The sequence below is a fragment of the Neofelis nebulosa genome, chromosome 18, assembly GCF_028018385.1.
Source record: "Neofelis nebulosa isolate mNeoNeb1 chromosome 18, mNeoNeb1.pri, whole genome shotgun sequence".
Lineage (NCBI taxonomy): Eukaryota > Metazoa > Chordata > Mammalia > Carnivora > Felidae > Neofelis > Neofelis nebulosa.
The window spans coordinates 4,546,633-4,566,903 of record NC_080799.1 but is presented as its reverse complement, the minus strand read 5'-3'; the positions used below and the strand labels follow the sequence as shown (position 1 = coordinate 4,566,903).

At 61.6% G+C, this 20,271-nt stretch overlaps 1 protein-coding gene across 2 annotated transcripts; it reads left to right on the top strand.

Annotated features, from left to right (window-relative positions):
• Positions 1-750: 750 nt before the first annotated feature.
• On the top strand, positions 751-19,879 carry ZNF316 (zinc finger protein 316). Of its 2 annotated transcripts, none has more exons than XM_058712111.1 (6): positions 751-894; positions 5,020-5,387; positions 5,600-5,724; positions 6,545-6,671; positions 7,228-7,341; positions 14,414-19,879. In XM_058712111.1, exons 2-6 carry the CDS (start codon positions 5,048-5,050, stop codon positions 16,747-16,749), a joined length of 3,042 nt encoding a protein of 1,013 aa, XP_058568094.1. In that variant the 5' UTR covers positions 751-894; positions 5,020-5,047; the 3' UTR covers positions 16,750-19,879. The 2 variants fall into 2 exon arrangements, with proteins under 2 accessions (XP_058568094.1, XP_058568095.1); XM_058712112.1 differs by lacking the exon at positions 751-894 and adding an exon at positions 1,468-4,589.
• The last annotated feature ends 392 nt before the right edge of the window (positions 19,880-20,271 follow it).

Below are 20,271 nucleotides of genomic sequence, written 5' to 3'. Positions count from 1 at the left end.
CTACAGGCACTAGTGGTCCCACAAAGCAGTGCCGGTGAGCAGTGGACACCCGGCCCACCTGCTACAGTCCCTCTTGTCCATCACCTGCAAGGGAGCGTCCCTACCATCGTCTGGTGTCATGGCACGCCAGCTGGATGGATGGCCTCCGCGAGGCTCCTCCATAGGTCATGGCCTGTCTCCACCGGCTCCGGACCTAGAGAGGGTCCCAAGGTTGGGGTGGGATGAACTCCGGTCTGGCACTCAGTAGTCATTCCCGAATCTTGGTTGAATTAGGAATCCCTACTGGGCTTGGGGAGGGAGTAGGCTCGCAGGTGAGAAGGATGTCACCGGTGACTCCAGGGAGAGGGCGGGGTTGGGGTGTCCAGGGGCTGGGGTCGAGGTCTCAGAGTTGGGGCTCATGGGGTGTCTGGGGGTGGGGTCTGGGCCTCGGATCTGGGCAGGGGGCGCTGAGGTTCCCAGGACTGGGGGCCCTATCTCCGGTCGGGGCAAAGGGCGCTGGGGTGTCTAGGGGTGGGATGGGGTCTCCGGGCAGGAGTCGCTGGAGTTCCCAGGGGTGGGGCTGGGGTCTCCAGGGATTGGGTCCGGGTCGCGGGATGAGGGCACCGGGGATCCCCAGGGGTGGGGCCGGGCTCCAGGGCCCAGAGCGCCCTCCCGCGCACGAGCGGCACCTCCTCTCCCTCCACGCACGCCCCCTCCGGGAGCCGCGCTCGACCCCGCGTGACCGGAAGTGGCCCCCCGTGGGCGCGGGCGGGGCGGGGCCCGGCGGCAGCACTTCCGGTGCCCACGCGCCGCCGCCGCGCAGCTCCGGGGCCGTCACTTTGTGTAGCGCTGGGCGCGCAGGCCCGGCCCGGCCCCGGCGTCCGGCGGCGGCTCGGCCGGCCCGGCGCGCGCGCGGTGAGTGGGCGGCGGCGCGGGCGGCAGGTGCGGGCGGCCGGGCGCGAGGGCCGGGCCGGGGGGTCGGGCCGCCCCTCCACGCCGGCGCTGGGAGGCCGCGGGGCCGACGGGGCCTGGCCTGGGCCTGGCGGGGCCGGAGCGGCGCGCCGGCCGGGCTCTCGGCGGCCGCGCCCACGCCCGGCGCCGCCCGCCGACCCCCGCCCGGCCCCGCGCGATGGGGGCGGGCTCCGACCCCCGGGGCGGGCAGAGGCCGGCGGCGCGGAGCAGGCGGGGCTGGGGAGGACACGCGCGGACTCCTCGGGAGGTGCCCGCCGCCGGCTAGGCCCGAGGGGCGGGGGTTGGGCCGTGGCCGCCCCCGGGGACACACCCATCCAGGAGGGGCTGTCACCGCCAGGGCCTCTGCGGGAGACCCGAGCCCGATAAGCCCCCTGGAGGGATGGAAGTGGCTTGGCCAGGCGCCCCGGGAGCTTGCTTAGTGACCTTGGGGGCCTCGTCTGGGTCCTCCCTCTCTGCAAATGGAGGCTCCGGTGGGCTGCTGTGTCGTCTTCTACTGCTGGTCGTCCGGTAGGGGAACTCATCCCTGGGGTTGGACAGGGTCTGGGCCGCCCCATGTGGCGGCAGAGGTGGGAGAGGGGCTGGCCTTTGGTAGAGGACTAGGTGGGTAGGGAGAAGGGGAGGTGTGCAGAGGGATTAGGCCCCTAGCTGCACCTGTGCGGAGAGACCTTGGTACTTGGTTTGGTTCAACAAGTGTTGGCAGGTCTGGGGAGCTGGCCAGCATAGTGAAGTGTTGGCCTGGGGGAGCTGGGGGAGTAGCCCCGTGGATACACCTGCACCAGGAGCAAATCCTGGAGAGTAGGGGAGCCCGAGCCATGGACACACAGTGAGGATCCTAGTTGTCAAGGAAGGAAGGCTTCTTGAAGGAGGCAAAAACCTGGAAGGCCTTGAATAACAGGAGTGTAGTCAGTAAGGCCACCTAGAGGGAAGGAAGGGGCCTAGGTATTTATGTACCCACACGTTTCTTCCTTTCTAGGTAGGCTTCTTGGATTTGGGACTTTTGTGGAGAGTTCTAACAGTTTCCAAACTTTGCTGCTGCTTTCTGTTCTCATAGAGGGTGTATTGTCATCCTCAGTTCTGAGTGTCGGCAGTGCTGTGTCCTAGGGTGCAGGGCCCCAAGGGAAGTAAGGGTCTGGGATGCCCTGGGGGCTTATGTTGATGAGGCTGCTTACCTGACCCTCTGTGGCTTCTGACCTGGGATCGGATGCCAGGAAGCGGGCGGAGTGAGTTTCAGTGGGCTGGCAGGCTGAGAAGAGGAGAGAGGAGAGTGTGTGGGTCTGGGGGAGTGTGCCCAGCACCTAGCTGCCTGGCGAGGCAGAAGGAACCTGGTGCCTGAGTGACTGAAGTCTGTTTTCCGGAATGATTCTGTTCTGGATTCTGTGTTGGGGTATGTGGGGCGTCTGTTTGTGCTAGGCTGTGATTCCATCTGCAGAATGACTGCTGACCTCCAGTGCTGCTGAGCCTTTCCCTTCTCTGGTCATCAGCAGGTGCATTTTGGAGGAAAAGGGACGTCAGGTGACAGCCTCTTTGAAGGCAGAGACTCCATAGTGCTTCTGGGATGGGTTTCATTTTGAAGGACCCCAAAGGGTGGTCAGTCTGTTGTGGAACGTGGCAGTGGGGTCAGACTACTGAGGGTTTTGTTTTTTGTTTTTGTTTTTAGTGAGCTCTGTGCGCAATGTAGGGCTTGCACTCACAACCCCGAGATCGAGAGTCGCATGCTCTACTGACTGAGCCAGCCAGGTGCCCCTGAGTTTTTAAAATCTCATGTTATCGTGTTGATTACAGACTTTAGAGTCGTTTCCTTAATAAACATTTGAGTGATCGCTCTGTGCCTGGCACGAGGTGGGGTGGGGGGAGTGTTCAGAGATGAGCAGAGGGAACTTCGCCTTCCTGCAGTGGACTGTGTGCTTGGGGAGACGGGCACTGAGCAGACAGTTCTGTAAATATATAAAAGTGAGGTGCCGTGAGGGCAGAGTTCAGAGAACTGTGTGAAATAGGGGACCCAGGAGGCTGCTTCCAGAGGATCAGTGAAGAAGAGGGGAAGTGAGAGCCGGGGAAAGGGAATGGCATGTGCAAAGGTCTGGAGGTGGGACCAGCTTAGGGCCACTGTATTCCAAAGCCTTGGAGTTTTCTTCTTTTGTGAGTGGGTCCTCGGGTACAGCAGACTGGCCTGTGGGAGTCTGCTCTGGATGGTGGCCAGGCAGGAGGCAGCTCTGCTGGGCTTGGTGCGGTGTCTGAGTTCAGTGTGGATTTGTAGCGCGAGGCCTGGGTGAGAAAAGCCCTCCTGTGGGCCTGAGGTGGGTGGTGGTTGGGAAACCTTTGCTGAGCATACTCTCAGTACCCTGAGTGCCAGGGAGGGCTGTGCCCTCCTGGAAGTGGCTGGCGTTACCCACGGCACACGTTTCTACACCTGGGCACCCTCACGTGCCCAAAGAACCATGGAGACCGAGGAGGTTGGTTTGGGGGAGCGTCTGGAGGCTGGGGTGGCCTGTAGAGGCATAGCTCTTCACCTGTGACCTTGGATTCGGTGCCTGTGAATCCGCAATCTAGTCAGCTGGAGGGGAGCATGAGGGGCAGGACAGAGGTGGCCTCTGGGTGCCCACACATCCCAGCCCCTGGACCCGGGCCTTGGTCTCTGGAAGGCTCTCATGGGTGCACCGAGGCACTTGCTCTGAAAAGCCGTGTAAAGCCGCGGCAGCTCAGAGTGGTGCCGAGAACCGGTGCGTGCTGCCTCGTTAGTAGAAAAGCGAGGGGTTGTGGAATGAGAGCTCGTCACTGAGCCGTTTCCCTGTGGATACCTGGTGTTCTGAGCCGCTCTCGTGACCCTGCACGTCTCCATGTGGGGCGCCCCTGTCCCATTGGAGGGGTTCCGCGGCAGATGCTGTCCACTGCTGGAGCCCGACGAGCTGCGCTGGGCCCACCTGCCCCACGTGGCCCGATGTTGCAGGATCCTTCTGGCGGTCGTGCCGTCATCCCAGGGTGCTGGGGTTGCTGTGTTTGCAGTGGGCTCAGATCATTTCGGGAGTGGCCCACTTTAGGTCTGAAACGCTGATGGGGCTGGGGCTGGGGGGTAGGCTCCTCAAGTTTTCACTCAAGAAGGAGCCCCAGAAACCGACCTGTCAAAACTGTGACTCTGTCCTGCCCTTGGGTCTCCACAGGCTGGTGGAGGGCGTGCACCTGGGAGGGAGGTGCGGCCCCCAAGCCCTCGGGTCTGGGCCGTGCCGCCGCGTGGCTCTGTCTCCGGAGCACCTGGGCTGAGGCAGCTGTGACACTGGTGTGAGTGGCACCCTGGAAGCCACTGGGCCTTTGACGGTTCCCTCCTGGGATTCTCTGATCCTTAAACTTGAAGAGCCGTTAGCCGTTAAAGGGCATTTTAGGTTGTATCTGCTGGTCCGGCGATGAAGCAAATCTCCACGAGCTGCTGCACTTTTCCCGAACGCCCTGGATGGAGTGAGGGGCCAGGGAGACGCAGGGGGCAGCGCAGACCCACGACGTCTTGTGTGCTGCCTCTGGCACATAGGAGCCCGACCGGCCGGCCTTCCAGGCGGTGGCGAATGAGCCCGCCTGTCTTACCTGTCACCCCTGCCCGAGCCCGGGCCTCTCCTCCCGCACCCCTGCTGGCACAGTGTCGGCGTGCAGAGGTGGGTCCCCGGATGGAGGTGGGCTGTTGCTCCCAGGCCGCACTCGCCCCTTGCAGCCAGACGTGGGCCACCCTCGGCCGTGTGGCCTGGACCCCCTGCTTCTCACAGGCCCTGAGGATGAAGACCTAGGCTAAATCCCTGATTTACTCCTAGACGGCACAGCAGTTCGTGCCCTGCACGGAATTGCTGGCAAGGAGGAGCTGAGGCTGCATAATGGGGTCACAGAGAGGGGCTCTGTGGTCAGTCTTTCTGGGCACAGAGCGTCCCAGTTGTGCCTCATGAGAGCACGGGAAGAGCCTCGGTCCTTCCTCCTCTGGTGCGTCACTGATGAGTCCTGCCTCCCAGGGGACGGAGGGAGGCCCGAGGAGCAGCGTGTGGGAGCAAGCGGGGGGTGGGGGCGGCTCATCCCCGCTGCCCGTCTGTGTTTCAGGCCGAGCTGAGGCTTTCCTCCGGAGAAGATGGCGGCTCTTCGTACGAGCCCGGACTCACCAGCCACGCAGCTGGCGAAGGCGGAGGATGGGTTGGGATGTGGTCCTGCTCAGGAGGAAGAAGAGGAAGAAGAAAAGGGGGAAGAGGTGGAGCTGGAGGAGGAGGAGGAGGAGGAGGAGCTCCTAGCGGAGGACGGGGAGGACCCGGCGGTGGTGGAGGAGGAAGAGGAGGAGGGGGGGCAGGCAGGGCACGTGGAGGTGGAGGCGGACGAGAACGAGGTGGTGGCCGAGGAGCAGAGTCCCACGTTGGGGACCCAGGGACGCCTTCGCCGTGCCGGTGATGCCAAGTCCCCAGTTCTTCATGAAAAGGGTAAGGAAAAGGAGCTGGCTTTGGGGGGAGGAGGTGAGGGAGCTTGGGAGGGCGGGTCGGGAGAGCTCTTTGGCCCAATAGGGTGGAGCTGGAGCGTCAGGACCCAGGCTTCGGGACGGAGGAGCGGGGGCTCCTGACCTACTTGCTGTCTGGGCAGGGGTGGCCATGAGGCCTATTGGCGAGGGCGGGTCCCTAAGAGATCCTCCCCTCAGCCTTGCAGGCCAGCCGGGCTCCAGCCACACCTAGGGATGAGGACCTGGACGAGGACGAGGAGGACGAGGACGAGGAGGACTTGGAGGAGGAAGATGATGGCGATTCCCTGACAGCTGGGTCTCAGGTGAGCCGCTCTCTCCCTTGGAGCTCAGTTAACCAGGCAGGCTTTCCTGAGGGGGAAGCCTGGCACCTGCTGTCCTGGAGAGCCATGTTGGCAAGGCAGGGGCGCTGTGGTCATCAGGGCGAGCTCAGGCTGTGAGCAGGGACGGGGCAGCAGGACGCGGCTGGGGGTCTCTACCCACAAAGCCATGGGATATGGTTCCACTTCCCTGGGGCCCGAGACTTCCCAGGCCATTGGGATGTTCTGAGTGTGTTGACTGCCACTTACTCAGCTGCTCTATGCGTAGTTATTTCAGGGGACTGGCTCTGTCCCAGGATCGGGCTGTGGTCCCTCACCTGGAGTGCCGCTCACCTGGCCGGGCTCTGGCTTCCTGCCGAGCCCAGGCAGATTAGTCGATGCCACATACTCACCCGGGCGTGGGCCCTCTCATTGCCAATGCGACCACTGGCTTAGGTTGGACGATGACATAGGAGGGGAGGACACCGCCTCTTAGCACGGCCGTGGACTTGAGCTGCATTGTCTCCTGGCCTCAGTGTGAGAGTCTTGGCTCTGCCCCACACGAGCTGAGTGCTCGCCCCGTCTGAGCCTGGGTTCCTCACCTCTGAACGGACGTGGGGTCCTTGCCTTTCAGGGTGCAGCCAGGCTCAGAAGCCCTCGGTGCCACTGGGGCTTTGGGCTGTTGGGCTGTGTCCCCGTGAGCTCCATGTTGCAGGTCCACGGGCAGCTCTTCCTGAAGTAATTTTCTGTCGCTCTCTTTCTAGGGGCTCCCCTGCCTCTCTCCTAGGGTAGTTTAGGGCAGTGGCCAGGGCTCTTTGTTTTCCAGGGGCTGGTCACCTTTGAAGACGTGGCTGTGTATTTCTCATTGGAGGAGTGGGAGAGGCTGGACGCAGGCGAGCGGGACCTTTACAAGGATGTCATGCAGGAGAACTATGGGATCCTGGTGTCCTTGGGTAAGCAGGGGGCTTTCCGTCCCCAAGAGGCATTCCTACGTGATGACTGCCAGCAGCTTAGCTGTTTGAGAGAGTGGCTTCTGAAACCCCAGGGTCTAGGAGAAGGGGGTCCTGGATCCAGCCCACCTCTTGGGGGTTCTTAGGGACCACTCTGGCTTCTGGGTGGGGCTGTGTTCTGGGGTCTTCACTGTGGTCCAGCAGTGCCGTGAGCCAGGTGGATGTGTTCTGGGAGCCACCAGTCCAGCTGTGGTCTCTGTTCTGTATACTCCCCAGAGGCCTCCAGGGGGGAGGAGTCAGGTAATAGAGGAGAGGGGTGAGGAAGGTGTGGGCAGGGCTCTGCAGAAGAGCTGGGGGGTATCAAGGCAAAGTTCTAGAGAAGTGAAGGTGGGCTTTCCCAGAGTGGAGGCTGGGAGGCGGGAGAGCTGGTCCTGGGAAGGAGGGAGAAGAGCGGCGAGAGAGTGAGGAGGGCTTGGGGTGTTGGGATGGCACCACGTGGGGTGCGGGCGGGCCTGGCCAGAGCGGCCCTGCAGCTGCTGGCTGTCCTTCTCCTGGCCAGGATACCCAATCCCCAAGCCGGATCTGATCTTCCGGCTGGAACAAGGGGAGGAGCCCTGGGTCCCAGATAGCCCCCGTCCTGAGGAAGGAGACATTGTCACTGGCGTCTACACAGGTGAGTATGAGATGCACTTGTGCGGTTTCTGCCTCTGTAGCTCCTCCGAGCCCTGCCGGACTTTGGCCTTCACCTTAGCTCTCTGCTGCAGCCCTGGTGCTGGCGGTCTGGGCCGTGGACGGGCACGTGGAGACAGGGAGGCCGTCGTGCGCCAGTCTGTGCCTTTGTGGGTTGGCTTCTCTTGATTCCAGCCCGTGGTCGTCTAAGGCTGGGGAGTCCTTACAGAACCTCGAGCTTCCTCTTAGGAGCCCTTCACACTGTCCCTGTCCCTGCCTTGGAGCGTCTCTTTGGGTTTTGGAGTTGTTTTGGTAAGCGAGGGCCAGTCGTTAAGTCTTTGGCGCAGAGGGACGGGAGTGGGCACGCTCGGTCCTGGCCGTGCCAGAGCCCTTCTGGGTCCCAGACTGGAGCCGGCTCTTTGCCTTCTGCACCCACTTGGCCATCTCTGAACGAAGGGTCTGGGGGGCCGGCCACAGGCTTGGGCAGGCAGTCGCGCACCTTCCCGGGAGGAGGTTTGGGAGGGATGCGTACGGAAAGTGTTCAGGGTGGCAAATTTCTCCGGGGACTGAGGTGACTCTGGCTCTGTTCCTCTAACCCCCTGAGCTTTGCTTGCTTTACTCACACGGGGAATAAAGGAACTCGAACCGAATCCATAATTTCCAGGCTGAGGGCGCGGGACTGTCGGTTCTGTGGGGGTGCTTCAGGAGGTGTGTGTTAGGCTCAGTGTTTCGGGGCTCCCTGGGGGCCCTTGCATGGCGGGTGTACCGGCCTTGGGTTGGAGTGACGTCACCTTGGTGAGGGGTGCTGGATGGCTCATGCCGGTCACGTGCCTGGATAGACTCAGAGCCTCTCCTAAAAGTGTTTTCAAATAAAAACAGAAAAACACAGACAATGCTACGCCTACACGTGTACTCTTCAAAGCATTTTCCCATTTACTTTGTATCCTCATGGCACCCCCGTGACATGGCAGGGCAGAGGAGAGCAGCCTCCCTTGCGGATGAGGAAATCGGCTTCTAAAGTGGTGGTTAAGAGCCTGGGCCACGCTGTCCATGGTGTTGCAGAATGGCCTTCCTGCCCCAGCTGTCCACCCTCTCCGGGACCCTGTCTGGGAGCCGTTCCTGGGCTGCAGACTGGGGAGGGCTTTAGTTGGTGAGACCATGGCAGCTGCTTACAGGATGAGGCTTGGATGTGGGTGATGTTTCTCAGGGGGCCTTAGTGGGGGGTCGGCCCTATTCAGAATAGTCACCTGCAATTAAAGGGGCCACAGGCCTCCGTCGGCCTGTCTCTTATCACGTGGTCTAGATGTGGCCCCATTGTCTACGCTTCTTGGAGGGTCCTGGGGTGCAGACTTTTGCAGGTTTCAGCCTGGGGGGTCCCCACAATGTGACCTGTGACCCTGGGTGAGTTTGGCAGCTCCCTGAGGAGGACGGCTAGCCAGGCCACTGCCCCTCTGTCCTCCCCAGTGGCTGGTTGTTGTGCCAGGTAGGGCCGGTGAGCCCAGAGTGCTCCCCTATCCCACCCCTCCTGTCTGGGGAGCCCGAGGTAGGGGCAGGACCGGGCATAGTCTTAGACGTGGCCTTGTGCCCGGGAGGGGATACGGTAGCCAGGGCTGGGGTCAGCTTGGGTGCACTAAATCCACCTAAGGTCCTTCTTAACTAGAACTGTAGTCTGTTTGCTAGACGGTCTCCTTCCCTTTTCTCCCTGTACTCATTTCTGAGCACCTGAGTCAGTTGAGAATTGAGGATTGCTGGGTCTGGGCAGGACAGATGCTGACTGTTCTGAGCCCAGCAGAGTTTCTGGATTTCTAGATTGGAGTCTGGCAAAACACAAGTGTATTCCTCTCTTGTGCTGCTTGAAAAATTGGGCCAAGAGGTCTGGCACATTGTCCGCCTCCCCCGACTCAGGCACCCCATGACCTGTCCAGTGCTGACTTGGCGCGTCCTGCTCTGGCTCCCCACCCCGTGGCCACCACCTCCAGCTCCCGGGTGCTCGCTGTCCTCGCCTCTTCTGACCCCACCCCTTTCCTGCACCTGTCTCCTCACCCGGCTTAGATAGCAGCACCTCTCCTTCCTTCGTGATTGCCCTTTGTAGTCGCCTGCCAGACCCCTGTCCCTGGCAGCAGCCCGTTCCCTGCCCACACGTGCCCTGGAGCAGGGATCGTGGCTGGAATACAGCATACCTGTGGGCTGACCACAGGCCTCCTGAGGACGCTGCCACCACCTTGGCCTGCTGGGCTGGCCTTGTGTCCTTGCTAGGCTGGCTTCTCTGCTCTCTGAGATACAGACCCTCTTGGCCTCAGGACCCCACGTGCCTCGATTTCTCAGCTGCTTTCCCGCCTGCTTCTCCGCCTGCCCTCGCTTGTTTACGAGACCAGGACGGTCCTGCGTCGTCTTCTGTCCTCTCCAGGTGACTGGTGACTGGGACCAGAGCCTCCTGTACCATTTCTATCTCTGCTGCCCATTCTCAGCTTCTTTCTCCAGCCCTGACCTTGTCTGCTTGACATCTCCACTCAGTTATCTGATGGGCGTCTCGCAGTGAATCCGCCCAGCCCCCAGCGTGAAGTGGCCCCGCTTGTCCCCCACAGGCCCCCCTTGCAGCGTCCTGGGCACCTGAGTGGGCCTGGCTGCCTGCCTGAGTGGTCCTTGTCTCTCTGCCTTCCTTGCGCTACCCCATCCCACGCTTCTATGAGGCCATCAGGCACAGGTGTTCCTGAGCTAGCCGTCTGCCTTACTCTCTGGAAGTTTCCCCATGCGCTTGGAGTAGCATCTGGGCTCTCTGCTGTGGCCTTGAGACCTGCCGCCCTGCCAGACTCACTTCACACACCCTTGGGTCTTCAGGCTCAGCTCCAGAGCCTTTCTCTTCAGGCTCTCGCCTGCCTCAGGGCCTTTGTGCCTACTGTTTCCCCTGCCCAGAGTGCCCTTTGTGTGGCTGGCTCGGCTCTTAGGTCCCTACTAAGTCGCGTGTTCTCTGACCACATAGACTTCAGGAACACTCCCTCCTGCCTTCCTCCAGGATGTTTCCTGCACGTACAGCAGACAGTGCTGTCTGAAACGGTCCTGGCTGGATGTTTGCTTCCTCATTTCCTGCCTGCCGCCTCCGGCAGACTCCATAAGAGCTGGCACTGTGTATCGTCCACCCCTGTGCTGTCTCCACCGTACCTGGTGCGGGCCTGGCACCCGGTGGGGCTGGCTGCTGGTCCTGCCCCTCACGTGAAAGTGAAGGACAGACGAGGAGTACAGAATGCAGGGTTAAACCTGCCTGCAGATGATGCAGGAGAGGATAGAGAGAACATCTAAAGGCAGTAAGAGGTAAAACACTAAGGTGGGCGAATCCCACGGTGGGTGAGCGCGGGGAGTGGTTCTGGAGAGGAGGAACTCAGAGCGGCTGTGGAGCGGAGGCACAGGCTGGGCGCCAGCCTGCAGGTGGTGTCTACGTCACACAGCCCGTGAGCGCCTGTCCGCCCTTGGGAGAACGGGGGTGGGGGGTGTCAGACCTCAGCACGGGCTTTCCCTTTGTCACACCCCCGAGGGGGCCTGGGATATCACTGAATCCCCCTTTGTGGTCTGAGCCAGGGAGAAGGCACGGAGGTGCTGTCTTGCCTCAGACCCCGGGGTTCGGTGTCGGCAGAAGGGGAAGGAGCCAGAAAACATTCCAAGTGAGGAGGGGCCCGGCCTCAAGCTCCTGCTAATAACTGGTCCTTGGTATTACAGTTCATGGTACAAATGAGGAGGCTGAGGCCAGCGATGGGGGGCGGGCTCTGCCTTCACGGGAGGACAGTTCGAAGCACAGAAACCTGGCCCTGTCGGGAGCTGTCACACTGGAGTCCAGCCCTGATTACCAAATCCCTGCTCAATGGGGAGGAAAGGCAGCTGGCCAGCAGCCCTGGAGGAAGGAGCCATACGCAGCTTTGAGCACACCAGCCCCTGTCCGGTCCTCCTTTGGTAACTGTCCCCAGGTGGGGGCCTCTCCCCAAGGCCACCTCGAGGCTCCGGGTCTGGAGGAAGAGGCAGGAGCAGGCGTGGACTTTACTTAGGGGTTGCAGCAGAGAGGCGCTTAGTCAGAGCAGACCCACGGCTGACTCACTGTTGGGCCTGAGGGCAGGCCTCTGGGTCCCTGGACAGGGGCAGAGGCTGCCTGAGGGTGGGAGTCCTAGTAAACGGTGGCACCCTTCTCCGGGCATTGTGTGTCGGTCATGCGGAGCAGCTCAGGGGTACAGGTGCACCAGGTGTGTGGCCCAGGGGCCCTGCCCTTCCCCAAGGCCCTCTGATGAGCACCTGGGTAGGGCACTTACTAGAAGTACCTCGGGGGCTGTGCTGAGGCTGCCACTGGTCAGCCCCTAGGATTGTCACTGGGCCTCTGAGGGCTGGTTCCAGCCTAGCTAATCACCCAGGGTCACACTCCTTAGGAGCAATGTCTCTGGGGATGGAACACCAGCTCCCACTCAGGGTCCTCCCCTCCACCCTCTCCCTGTGGATTCTGGAAGAAGCAACTGTGTTTGACCCCATAGGCCACTGTTGCAAAATGTCCCGTCACCCTCTTTGTCAGAGCAAAGCCTCTCTGTCCTGGCTCTCGTGTCACAAGTAGACCTGGTAAGTGCTCACTTGGGTCCCGGGTCCCCCCCTGGAAACCCTGTCCCCATTGCAGCCCGGAGTGACCCTTACATGGGACACCCCCACTCCAGGGCCCAACCTCCAGACCTTGGCCCACTTTGGTGACAGGAGGCAAGGGAACAGAGCCCAGCCTAGGGCAGGCTGCTCTTCCTCTGCTCTTTGTCCCGTGGCCCCGTGCCTTCCAGAGGTCCTGTCTTGCGGTGCAGCCAGTTCTGACTGCTAGGGACGTGGCTGCCCTTACCGTCCTTCCCTTGGTGTTAGTGGTGCTCTCCATGACCTGGCTGTGTGTCAAGTGTCTTCTTGTTCTCAGATAAGTGGCTGTGCTCGTTCCAGGGCTAGTGACCCGGTCCCCCAGGTCCCTCTTATGATCACTCTCTCTGTAGAGCCTTGTTCAGAGGCTCGAGGTAGGGGCAGGGCAGGGGTTCACCCCCCGCCCCGGGGTGCATGGGGGAAACTTTCTGCTGCTCCTGGACCCCAAGGAGGAGGTGTGGTGGGTGAGTCACTGGGACCTGGCCCACCCCTTCCAGTACTGAGTGGCCGAGGTCGCCTGTTGGTGAGCCCTCATTTGGCCTGAGTGGCTGTTTTGGAGCCAGCAAGTGCTGCCCCTAGGCTAGGTCCTGGGGTGCACAGTCACCCCACTAAGACATTGCACTTGTTCCTCAGCTTGAATTCCCCCTGCCTTAGGGAGTCTCATTCAAACTACTCACGACCCTCACCAGAGTCTTGAGTTAAAATTATTGTTGAGACTCACAGAAAGAATTCCAGTGGATCTATCCGCTCAACTGCCTGACCCTCCCACCGACAATCCCATCTCGTGAGGGCACTGCAGTCTCGGCAGTGAGGAGCATGCCCCCTGTGCTGTTGAGGTCGCTGCCACTCCACAGCACCCACTCATGCCCTGGGTGGCACCTGCAGGCAAACCGAGCTTAGTTCAGGGAACTTCTGTCTCTTGCTTAAAGCTTCTTTTTACTACAACGGTATATTATTAACTGTAGAAAATTTAAAGGATTGCAATTATGAAAAAATAAAATAACCCATCTCTGTATCCCTTTACATGATGCGTGGTTTTTTTTCACAGCTGAAATCATGCCTGTGTCTGGCTTTATTTCACTCTGCGCTGTGCTGGGTTTGCCCATGTGACCACATCACCATACATGTAGAGTGCCGTACAGAAATACAGGACGAGGGCTGAGCCGGGGGTGGGCAGCCCTGCCGGGCCCGGACCTTCCCTTGGGGGGCAGGACTCAGCAATCAGACTCATCCAGCCAGGTGATGCCTGGCACTGGCCACAGGTTTGGTGGCGGACCCAGGTGGGGTAGAAGGGATTCCCACCCTCGGAGCCTGAGCCTTCCAGACGTTAGGGTTCTGAAGTGGGCTACAGCAATGGTGTGCGCCCACTGTGGACACACGTGGGGCAAAGTATTCATGAGAAAGTAGGCACACAGGTACTTTGGAACACCTGGGGCCACCGTGGGTCAGGCTTTTCCCTTCTGTTCCTTGGGATTCAGTGCCTGATCCGTAGATAGTAGTTCCCTCCTGGGTGTATCATAATGGCTGGTATATCCAGACTCCATTATATAAAGTAGAAAACCCTGCAGGCCCGAGTCCATATCCATGACCTGCACTGAAGGGAGAGGTCGGGGTGCGGTTTGCTGGGGGAGGTACAGAACTGCAGGACCTTGGAGAGCGGGCTGTCTTTGGCCTTCTGTGATAAGGTGCTTGCAGTTCCCCCAGTCTTAGCCACCTGGGGACTGTTTCCCAAATGCACACTCAGAAAAAGCCCAGCTTTGGGGTGGCTTAGCAGGGGAGCGTGGGCTATACCTGAATAGTTGCTGGTGGCTGTTAGGATGAGTGCAGAGAGCTGGGGCCCAGTGGCCCCTCTGGGTCCCCTCCACTTAAGTAGCTTTTCTGGTTCTGTTCTTGAGTATGGGAGGGAGACCCATGGCTGCTGGCCAGCCTGAGGCTGGTGAAGAATCCAGAGGTGAAGGGCTGCCCAGCAACGCTTAGGTGCTTAGGAGGGCAGGTCCTCAGCGGCAGGGGCCGGGGCTGTGCTGGCACCACAGTTTTGCTTGCCTTGGGCCAAGCAGGGGTGGGGGGTGGAATTCTCTGGAACACAAGGGGCTTTGAGGAAAACAGCTTGGGAATCTTTTTCTGAGCACAAGACCCCTGCCCCCTGTAATATTCTCACAGGAGCCTGCAGGCAAGGTCACCAACTTTGTAGAGCATCCCTGTTCCTCAGCAGGTGGCATTAATTAGTTGATGCCGTTTGAGAACAGTCCAAGAAGTGAAGGAATCTCGGCTTCCCTAGGAGGGACACCCACGGGGGAGGCGGTGGCTTCACTGAAACGGAGGTGCCCTGTCCCAGACAGGGGATGGTCCCGCCCAAGCTGCGATTTCTCAGGGGGAGGAGCCTGCAAGGAGCTGCCTCTCACCTCTTTCTTCTGGCCTGGCTTTGTCACCTTCAGGGACCTGGTTCTGGACCGACGATATAGAGGACCACGAGGAGGAGGAGGACGAGGACTTCCTGGCGGAGGTGGCCGAGGAGGAGAACGAGCCCCCGGGGCTCTGGTCAGCAGCTTATGGCGTGGGGGACGTGCCTGGGACATGGGGCCCCGATGACTCGGATTCGGCGCAGACTCCGGAGGGTTGGGGTCCCGACCCCGGGGGCCTCGGGGTTCTGGCCGAGGGGTCCGAGGCGAAGCCTTTCCTGCCGGGCCGGGAGCCTGGCGCGAACCTGCTGGCACCCTGGGCGTTCCCTGCCACCGTGGCTGCTCCGGCAGGGCGGCCCGAGACCACGTGCGACGTGTGCGGCAAAGTGTTCCCGCACCGGTCCCGGCTGGCCAAGCACCAGCGCTACCACGCGGCCGTCAAGCCCTTCGGCTGCGACGAGTGCGGCAAGGGCTTCGTGTACCGCTCGCACCTGGCCATCCACCAGCGCACGCACACCGGAGAGAAGCCCTTCCCGTGCCCGGACTGCGGCAAGCGCTTCGTCTACAAGTCGCACCTGGTCACGCACCGGCGCATCCACACGGGCGAGCGGCCCTACCGCTGCGCCTTCTGCGGTGCGGGCTTCGGGCGCCGCTCCTACCTGGTCACGCACCAGCGCACGCACACCGGAGAGCGGCCCTACCCGTGCCCGCACTGCGGCCGCAGCTTCAGCCAGAGCTCGGCGCTTGCGCGGCACCAGGCGGTGCACACGGCCGACCGGCCGCACTGCTGCCCCGACTGCGGCCAGGCCTTCCGCCTGCGCGCCGACTTCCAGCGCCACCGGCGCGGCGGCGGTTGCACGGAGCCCGGCGGCGAAGGCCCTCGGCGGGAGGCCTGCAACGCGGTCCCTGCGGCGGGGCCCGAGGAGGCCGAGGCCGGGCCTGAGGGGCCGGAGGAGGCCGAGGCCGGCGAAGCGGACGGAGAGGCCGAGGTGGAGGCGAGAGAGGAGGCGGCGGCGGCGGCGGCGGCGGCGGTGGGGCCCACCCCCGGGAGCAAGGAGGACCCCGAGCCGGACAGGCGGTTCCTCGAGGTGGGCAACGGCCTGGGGGAGGGCGAAGGCCCTTCCTCGCACCCCCTCGGCTTCCACTTTCCCGTGCACCCTAAGTCTTGGCTCCACCCGGACGGCTTCCCGATCCTGGGCCTCCCGGACTTCGGGGACCGGCTGCCGGCCGACGGGCGCCCCCTGCCGGGGCCCCTGGGGGGCCGGCTCGCCCTGGTGGAGGGCGCTGGGCTGGCCTGCGACCCCTTCGGCGGCGGCGGACCGGGGGGCGGCGGCGGCGGCGGCGGGCTCCGCGCGTTCGCGCCGGCCGTCGGGGGGCTGCTGGCCGAGCCGGCGCCCGCCGCGCTGGCCGAGGAGGAGAGCCCGTGGATCTGCTCCGACTGCGGCAAGACGTTCGGGCGCCGGGCGGCGCTGGCCAAGCACCAGCGCTACCACGCGGGCGAGCGGCCGCACCGCTGCGCGGACTGCGGCAAGAGCTTCGTGTACGGCTCGCACCTGGCGCGCCACCGCCGCACGCACACGGGCGAGCGGCCCTTCCCGTGCCCCGAGTGCGGCGCGCGCTTCGCCCGCGGCTCGCACCTGGCGGCGCACGTGCGCGGCCACACGGGCGAGAAGCCTTTCGTGTGCGGCGTGTGCGGCGCGGGCTTCAGCCGGCGCGCGCACCTGACGGCGCACGGGCGCGCGCACACGGGCGAGCGGCCCTACGCGTGCGGCGAGTGCGGCCGCCGCTTCGGGCAGAGCGCGGCGCTGACGCGGCACCAGTGGGCGCACGCCGAGGAGAAGCCGCACCGCTGCCCCGACTGCGGCAAGGGCTTCGGCCACAGCTCGGACTTCAAGCGGCACCGGCGCACGCACACGGGCGAGAAGCCCTTCCGCTGCACCGACTGCGGCCGCGGCTTCGCGCAGCGCTCCAACCTGGCCAAGCACCGGCGCGGCCACACGGGCGAGCGGCCCTTCCCGTGCCCCGAGTGCGGCAAGCGCTTCTCGCAGCGCTCGGTGCTCGTCACGCACCAGCGCACGCACACGGGCGAGCGGCCGTACGCCTGCGCCAACTGCGGCCGCCGCTTCTCGCAGAGCTCGCACCTGCTCACCCACATGAAGACGCACCGCGGCGCGGCCGGCGCGGCCGGCTCGGCGGCCGCGGCCCCCGCGTCCAAGGCCGAGGCGCCCGCCAAGGGGCCGCCCGGCGCGGGCAGCGGACCCGGGGAGCGCGGCAGCACCCTGCTGGAGTTCGCGGGCGGAACGAGCTTCGGCTCCGAGCCCGCGGCCGCCTTCGCGGGGCCCTCGGGCGCCTACGAGGAGAGCATCCTGTGACGGCCCGAGGCTGACGGAGGCGCAGCCCGCTGGGCCGCCGGCCCCTTGCTCCTCTGTCCTTGGGGTGCTGAGGGCCCCAGTCCTGGTGCGGTGCCTTCCCCTCAGCCCCCGGCGCACCGCCCCGCCCGCCCCCGCCCGGCCTCGGGCGCCCCTCCTGCCCGGCCCCGGGGAAACCGGGCCGCCAAGCCCGTCCGGCCGTGCAGGGGGCGCGCGGGGAGAGGAGAGCCGCGCGCGCGGAGGAGGCGAGGGCAGGGGGCGGCCACCCCGACCAAGACTGCGGCATCCCTGGGTCTGTGCTGTGAAGCCAAGCGGTAGGGATGGCGGGCGATGTTATTTATTTCACTCGGATTCCAATTTGGGTGGCCTGGGGTACCGGCGGCCGGCGAGTTTGTGAGTGGGTTGTACAGCGAGGGCGGGGATGCCCTTGCGTCAAGGGGAGGGGAGGGTGGTCGAGGGCAGAGCATCCCGCTCCTCCTCCCGTGGGTTCGGCTGACGACTTCTTCCATTCCTCAGTGAGAGACTTCAGGGACCTTCTGGTCATTTGAGTGTGTCCGGGAAGTTTTAGGGACTGCGCGTGGCTAAGGGGAAGCCCTAGGGTTTCCAGAGGACGATGTTCCTCCCTACCCGGGGGGACAGACATGCAGCTAGGAGAGCTTTTATTCTGTCTACTGTGGATATTTATTTCCATCTCTTGTGTGGCCTGAAGAATCTGGGAGGAGAAAACGGCAGAAACCAAATGTGTGGCCCCAGGCTGGTGGGTTGCAGGTGTTTGCAGGGTCCTGAGGGAGTTTGAAGCCTTATTCTGGGGAGAGTCACCCACTCTCCCCACCCCACTGGAGCACCCGGATCAGCCAGGCACTCGCGTTGCCGGGTGGGTTTCGGTCTCAGCCTCCTCTTCGAGCCCTTCGGTACTCTCACCCCCGACAGCCAGAGGCGGCACACTCAGAGATCCTTGGGGGCCTCTTGCCCGCTGCTGAGCCAAGGCCCCAGCCTTCAGCTGCCTGGGCTGTCCCCTCCCCTGGGGCAGGTGGACACACAAGGCCCTGCCCTCTGAGCCCAATGCTTCTTTAGGTTTAATAACCAGCTGTAAAGCAACAGGTCGGCAGCAGGATCGTTTCTCACAACCCTACGGGCTTGGGGCCCTGTGATGTCTGCAGGTCCCTTTAACTGCTTCTGTCACTATTCTGTACTAGAAGCAAGTAGTGTTTCTGTTTAGAATCCCATTTCACAGGATGGACAGTCTGCACAGTGGCAGTCCACCTCTGGGGGTGCGGACTTGAGCCTGTGGCTCAGTGACAAGCCAGGCACCCAGCTATGCAAGGCCCGCACCGGGTGGGCACTCCACCCTCCGGGTTGGGCCATTGGGAGCCACTGGGCAGGCAGCTGAAGTGTGGCTCACGTGAGAGCTCTCTCTTCCCTCATGCCTTTTGGGCCAATGTGAGTGGGGCCAGAAAACAGACTTTGAAACAACTGCATTCCCTTTTAGACCTAGTTCCTTCTGTTTTAGTGTAGACATGGCCTTGGGGCCTGAGAGCCAGCAGCCGGGCTCTCCAGCGCTGGGGGCGGGGTAGGAAGCGCAGTAGTTGGTGGGTGGGGCGGGGGCGTGGACGGTGGTGGTAAGAGTTCGCCTGGCTGGATGAGGTGACGGGGTGGGGTGGGCGACGAGGAGGACAGGGGTCCCAGGAGGCGTCCGCAGTGCTGGGCGATGCCTTCCTGCCCTCAGTTTCTTTCCTCTCCCTGTGGGCCGGGAACGTCGGGGGCCAAGGGCAAGGCGGACTAGCCCTGCACGGCCCGGGGTCCGGCTCCGTGCTCCTCCCTCCGTGCACACCCCTCAGAGTACGACCTGACCTTCGGTGCCCCTCCTGGGCCCCAGCTGCTGCTGCCTGGCCGCGGAGCCATCGGCAGGAGGACCTAGCTTTAATAAAGAGTGGAGAAATGAGCTTTCTGACTGCATTCCGTGTTGTTGCCGCTCGGCTCCTCCGTGCCCTCAGGGAGGCTCTCTGTGAGGGCTCAGGCCTTGTTTTTGCAAAAAAGAAAAAGAAGAAAAAAGGGTTTTTTTGGTTTGTTTTTTTAAGGAGTTTCTCCTTTCAGAAACTAAAACTGGCCTGTGAGGAGTCAGCCCACGATGAGCTTTGGCCTGCTGCCTGTGTCCACCGCGTCTCTCTGGGGGTCCCCAGCCACATTGCCACATGCTCTTTGTAATACACCCATCCTGGAACCTTACTGTGTTTGGGATTGTTTGCTCCAGCTGTCCCGTGGTCAAAGGAGAGGGGCCAGGTCCCCTTCCTGGGGGTCCAGACACCTGCCGAGTCCCAGACATTTCCTCAGAGGCCCCAGCGCTTCGTGGGCTTATCCAGGCTTACCTGCTCTGTGCCCGGGGGGAAGCGCACATCCCAGGACCCCAAACACCTTCCTTTGAGCTGATTTACTGACTATCTGCTCACCACATGATGTCCCCCCAACCAGATCTGACCTCCCACCCTTTCCCCAAGCATTTGGAAAATACAAACTATGAAGTAAATTCTCTTTCAAATGTGATTTCGAAGCATCAGAACCGAGCCCAATATTTCAGTTAAAAAAAAAAACAAAAAAACAGGCTTTGAGAGGCAAATGGAGGTTAAGACCTAGTTAAAAATTGATAGCCTTGAGGATCTTTCTATTCAGAGAAGGTAAATTATTCCCTGATAGGGCTTACAGACGTCCAGCCAAATTCTTTTTTATTTGGGGGATGGGGGGAGGGCAATCCTGATGGTCCTAGAAAAAAAAAGCCCTTCTGGTGTTGAGAGGACTTCTGAATTTCTGGAGTCCCTAATCAATTCCCCAAGTATCAGTTTATCAGCTTCGATCATTGCCAAGGAGTGGAAGCCCCCGTGAGATGTGACCCATGAAAGGAGGTACTCTGAGAGTTTTGAGGCTCTGAGCATCCCTCTGGCCTCCACCCACCTTTGTCATTTTCCTGTTTTGTCTACTGCTTGTATTTCCCCAACCTCCTCCCTGTCCCCTGACCCTTACACTTGATCTCTTCAGACACTTCCTTCTAACTTTTTTTCTTTCTCTAATTGGCTACATATGGAATAAAGTATTTTGAGATTTTTGGTTATATTTATTAAATAAAGCTTTATGATCCTTGTTCATTATTTAATTTTTTTTCCCTGATGATAAAGCACATGCTAGTTGTCAAAACTCCAACAGTAGAAAAGTGTGTTATGTGCATACTTCTCATCTCCTAAAGCGTCACACTGCATCCAGCCATCAGGCACCACAGTTGATGCAGGAGGGCGTGGGGGCACATTTCTTCCACGTACACAGAGATGTTTCACGGCTGGGGATTGCTTTATGTGCCCCTTGCAACTTTCTCTTTTCATTTAACAATGTACCAGGACATCTCTTTCCTACTGGACAGACCTACCTCACTCATTTTAACTGCTCCATCATAACATTTCACTTAGTGGGTGTACCATAGTTTATGTACCTATATCTCCAACAATGGGTGTTTGGTTGTTTCCAGCTTCTCCTGATTAC

Excerpts from the sequence above, each read along its gene's own strand:
- ZNF316 (XM_058712111.1), top strand. The coding sequence starts at position 5,048 with ATGGCGGCTCTTCGTACGAGCCCGGACTCACCAGCCACGCAGCTGGCG. Across the intron at positions 5,388-5,599 it reads CCCAGTTCTTCATGAAAAGG|CCTTGCAGGCCAGCCGGGCT; the intron begins GTAAGGAAAAGG and ends TCCTCCCCTCAG. Across the intron at positions 7,342-14,413 it reads TGTCACTGGCGTCTACACAG|GGACCTGGTTCTGGACCGAC; the intron begins GTGAGTATGAGA and ends TGTCACCTTCAG.